General features: G+C 39.5%; 1 protein-coding gene across 1 annotated transcript; it reads right to left on the bottom strand.

Moving 5' to 3' along the window:
- Nucleotides 1–208: 208 nt before the first annotated feature.
- On the bottom strand, nucleotides 209–2,046 carry LOC112173332 (probable mannitol dehydrogenase). Its single transcript, XM_024310947.2, has 5 exons — nucleotides 1,856–2,046; nucleotides 1,620–1,733; nucleotides 990–1,503; nucleotides 742–895; nucleotides 209–654 (listed from the first exon to the last, which is right to left on the bottom strand). The coding sequence occupies exons 1-5, from the start codon at nucleotides 1,933–1,935 to the stop codon at nucleotides 449–451; spliced, it is 1,068 nt and encodes a 355-aa protein (XP_024166715.1). The 5' UTR covers nucleotides 1,936–2,046; the 3' UTR covers nucleotides 209–448.
- Between the last annotated feature and the right edge of the window lie 3,244 nt (nucleotides 2,047–5,290).

Consider the following 5,290-nt stretch of genomic DNA (forward strand, 5'->3'; position numbering starts at 1 on the left):
TACCGATATGCCACTAGTTCTGCTACCTTTTGAGTAGTTAATGCAGTACAAATTTAATGCAGATAACTTCATTTCTGTTTGTACCAGATACTAGTTTTCAGTTCTTAATTTTAGTTTTTGATGAATTTGCATTAGCAGTAGGGATTAGAGATATAGCAAAACACTTTGAAGTGATTATATAGCAAAACAACATTACAAAAGAAGGCAGTAACATTATTCAAATATTCATTTATATCAAATCATTAAAGAAGGCAGTACATTATTGATGTAATCATTTATTTTGAATCATCACATTACATTCTGCTTATAATGTGATGAGGATAAGAGAGTTTAAAAGAAGAAAAAGAATGAATGTTGCAAACAACTAAAAATGCTCTGGAGAAAGAACAACAATGATTATGACACCAGATCAGTCTGGGCTTCGGTGATACAGTCTGGGTTGGAGAATTTAAGAGCTAGCCTTCAGTGTGTTTCCAATGTCAATAACAAAACGGTATCTGACGTCTGCTTTGGCAAGGCGCTCCATGGCAGTGTTCAAGTAGTCAATTGGGATAACCTCGATGTCTGCTGTTATGTTGTGCTTGGCTGCAAAATCGATCATCTCTTGTGTCTCCTTCATACCTCCACCGCCGCTACCAGCTACCATCTTCCTTCCTGTTAAATCGAACATTAAGCTCTGTTAATAACCCTACAATCCAAAAGATAACAGGTAAAGCCAACTACTCGTAGTTACATGCTTACCCATGAGTAAAGGAAAAACCGGAAGCTCAAGAGGCTTTTCTGGTGCACCAACCATAACAAGCTTTCCATGAGACTTCAACACACCAATCAAAGGCAAGAGAGGATGTTGTGCAGAAACTGTGTCAATGATCCCATCCATGGTACCAATGGCAGCCTACAAATTAATCAATGAAACAAACATTAAGTAACTTGTTAATTGAATAATCCACTTAAAAGATGTAAAAGGTGTAACTTGTTCAAATAATTACCTGCATTTGATCTTGGTCATGACTAACCAAAAACGAATCAGCTCCTAGGTGTTTAATTGCTTCCTCCTTCTTATTAGGGGACGTACTGATCACTGTAACCTTCACTCCCATTGCCTTGGCAAACTTCACTGCGACGTGGCCTAAACCACCTAGGCCAACCACGCCCACATGCATGCCAGGCTTGTCAAGTCCAAAATACCTCAACGGGCTGTAGGTTGTGATTCCGGCACATAGGAGAGGAGCAGCACAATCAAGGGGTAGGTTGTCCGGGATACGGACTACGAAGTGTTCATCTGCAACCATAATGTCAGAGTAACCGCCATAGGTGGTGGTTCCGTCATAGTACTTGGCACCGTACGTGAGTATTAGTTTGGGGCAGTAGCTCTCAAGATGGTCGGTACAACTATCACAAGATCGGCAAGCTCCCACTACGCCTCCAACACCGACTTTGTCTCCAACTTTGAATTTTTGTACATTGCTCCCTACTTCCGTCACTTCACCGACAATCTCATGCCTGCATTGCCAAATTGTGTTCATATTAGATTACTGAAGAGGGTTCAAGCATTAATAAAATGGTAAACAACTTCACTAGTTGTACTAGTAAAGTGTGTAGGAAAAGGTCGAACGTACCCGGGAACCAGAGGATAGGTAGAGAAGCCCCATTCATTCTTGGCCATGTGAAGGTCCGAATGGCAAATCCCACAGTACAACACTTTGAATGTCACGTCTCTCTCTCCGGATTCCCTGCAATCAAATCGGTTGAACTTTAGAACGTACTATAAAACAATTAAACATGTACTATATATGGTTTAATTAATCTGAAGAGGAAGAACAGAGAAGTGTTGTACTAGTTGGCAATAATCTACCTTCTGGAGAAACTGAAGGGAGAGAGAACACCAGATGAATCACTTGCAGCCCATCCAAATGCCTTCCTGGGGTTAGACATCACTATTTTCTTTGTTGCAGATTCTTAATTGATGGTTTTGGTGTCGAAGCTTAATGCAGTTCGTAGTAAAAGGTGAGAAACAGACAGATATGGAAGTATGAGCTAACTTCAATGGAGTTAAATGATATATATAGAGGGAGGAGATTTTAGGTTTGGGCTGGGGTGACGTACTGGATGAGTAAAATAGAATGTCCAACGAAGAGATGATGACGTAATGGGTGAGCAAATAAAAACTTCAAGAGATTTAACTGACGTCAGCAGTCAACAGAGTCCACTGTTCATAAGGAACGGAAAGGACGGTTTTGTCACCTTATCTAATTAGTAACCCCGGAGACAAGACCCAATTAGGCTGGCATCACCGCCACCTTATGGTCCTGATGATCCCGACCAAGCGCAAATCGTCCATCCCAACTCCAAAGGCCACATACATGCATAATTAAATAATTAATGAAAAGTGTATTGAACAAAAAGCTCACTCAACTGATGCGATAGAACAACGACCTCCAAGTACACCCAATATCGCAATCAGTTTTGGTGTTGCTTAGTGACCATAATGGTGCTTTAGTCGGACATTTGTCCAAACTAGTACAAGGAGCCAAGGAGGGTTCTCTCCGTTGGCAATTAAAGCTTCTTAGTCTTCAAATGCATCACTTTTCGGATTTTAATTGTTGAAGAATTAATGTGATTTCCTCATTGCATTAATTAATTAGTTGAAAGACCAGTTTATCACCACTGTGAGGCTGGTCCGGTTTACTATTGGTCAAAGGTCCAGCTTAGCTGCTGAGTTTAACTCATGTTTTTCAACTTCTCTCATGCCTAGAGATCGGGTATCCCACCGATTCTCACGTGGGGCTACTCATTATTATATTTATATATGTATGTTCTTGAGTTTATTGTTTTTATTAACGATATTTATTTCTTGATAAATAAAATAAAATAAATAAAATGTTGTATCTCGAATAAAAAATTAGATGTAACTGAAGGAAAAAAACTAGATATAAATTCAAAAATTTGAACTTTTATTGGGATAAAATACATATTTTTCTTTCCGTTTACACTCACTCCACATACGCAAATTTTCATCAGTATTACATTAGTTTTTTTTTTTTTTTTTTTTTAATATATCTAATATGCCATTTTTTTTAAATAATGGTAATTCCATTGATAATAGCGCATGCCAATAATGTCATTACATACACACCCGCTGATTTATATCTAATATGCCCTTCTGATTATAGAGAGTTAAATTAAGTATCTTCCTTAATCTTTTTTTTTTTTTTTTTAAACTCAAATCCAAGTGCCAATATATTCATCTAATTAAAGCAAAAAAATGCCGTTACATATCCTTTCACTCCCATCAACAGACAGACAATAAGATAGTAGTAGTATCCAAAGTGGTACATAAAAATAGACCTAATCATTAGATATTCATGTACGTAGCATAACAAGAATCTTCATTTGGTACTACTCCAGAGTCGCTAGCGAAAAATAGAGTGCGCACAAATGCTTAGCTTCTTAATACAAGGAGATTATTGTAATTAGACTAAAACTAAAAACATAAAGATGGGCCTAGGGCAAAAAACCCCAGCCCAAAATTCTGCAGTCCAAAGTAGCCCAAGAAGAAGGCCCACTCAAGGCCCAACAGGCCTAGCTTGAGCCAGATCCAGCCTCCACCTCCAGAAAACCAAACCTTCTAGCGCAGCTCCGCCCCATTTCTAGGGATTTTTTTCCCACTTACCTCATTAAGATTTTTTAATTCCCCCTTACTCAAAACACTCTAAGGAAGTATTCCCTAATACGCCATTTATTTTTTTATTTTTGAGACTATTTTACCCTCACCCCTTTAGTACTTAGAGAGAGAGAGAGAGAGAGAGAGAGAGAGAGAGAGAAAAAAACTATAGGAGACTTCGCCGGAGCTCCGTCACAGGCCATTGGATTCCCGTCACCGCTCGCCTGATTCCCGCCAACTTTTGCCCGAATCCGGTCACCGGCTGCCGCCCACCAGACTTCTCTAAAAACCTCTCCGAAGGTCCCCAAAGAGGTCGTCAGAGATCTCATAAGTCGCCGGTTTATTGCTCCCAAGTAGACGTCTATTGCCCCTTAATAGAGGGGCAATAAACCTCTATTACCCCCCAATAGATGTTTATTAGGGGGGCAACAGAGGTTTGTGAAACCTCGTCGGAAGTCTGTAAAGAGGTTGTTGTAGATCTCATATGGGGCTGAAGAGGTTTATTGCCCCCCTTGAATAAGCTTATATTGCCCCTCAATAGATGTTTATTGCCCCCTAATAGAACTTTCGGTCGCCAGAATAGAAACTAATCTCCGTAAAATTAGACAAATAAAACTTTGATTAAGGAAAAAAACGAGGACATCACATATTCAAAACATCTATTGCCCCCCAATAGACGTTTATGCCCCAAATAGAATTTGTTTTCTTTTTTCTTTCTTTCTGGGCATTCTACCCATATTTTACCAAAAAAAAAAAAAATTTATTAATTAATTTGGGCACCCAGAAAATGCTCTAGGCACCCACACATCTTCTCCCTTCACTGTGAGATGTGAAGAGCTGGACGTTTTGATGAATTTGCCTAGCCAATTCAATAGATCCAATTTTTGGTCTAGCTTGAATCACAACGAAGTTCGAAACAGAGTCAAACTCAACCCTGTCCACAAGCAATTGCACGAAAAGCTTCTATGCCATCAAGTACTCCCCAACACCAATATACCTAGTAATTATTGCATTCGAAATCTCAAATAAAACAATATGAGCGAGAGAGAGAGAGAGAAACCAGAGGCCTCACTGCAACGAGCATTCAGTTTCAGTTTCTGAGACAAGTGGAGAATCGGAGAGATCTGAGTTCGAGTAGGCAAGGTAGCTCCGACCGGAGCTTCTTTGTCTTCAGGTGAGGCGGTGCTGTTTAGAGGCTTTGCATCGCTCAGATCGATTGAAATTTAATTCCGTAACGAAAATCTGGTTTTGGAAGTTTTGAATTTTTGAGAGGAGAGTGTGAAAGGCTTTGAGGTTCTGTTAGGTTTAGAGAGAGAGAAAGAAAGGAGCCGCCAGAGAGAGAGGAGAGATAGATCGATGATGATGGAAGCAAATGTAATTTAGGTTGAGGGCAGAATAATTATTTTACTTTAAATTGGGTTAGAGGGAATAAAAATTAGTTGCTGGGGTAAGTGGGACAATTTTGGTTCATTTTGGTGTTTTGAGTCAAGGACCCTTATAAAAATCTGTGGCGGTTGAATGAAACTGGTTCTAGTGCTGGTGGTCAGAAGTAGTGCAATTTTCTGAACAATATATATCACAATCTCGTAGGTTGAGATAGCCATAATCATAGACGCACAGATCCAT

This window comes from Rosa chinensis, chromosome 1, assembly GCF_002994745.2.
Source record: "Rosa chinensis cultivar Old Blush chromosome 1, RchiOBHm-V2, whole genome shotgun sequence".
Classification (NCBI taxonomy): domain Eukaryota; kingdom Viridiplantae; phylum Streptophyta; class Magnoliopsida; order Rosales; family Rosaceae; genus Rosa; species Rosa chinensis.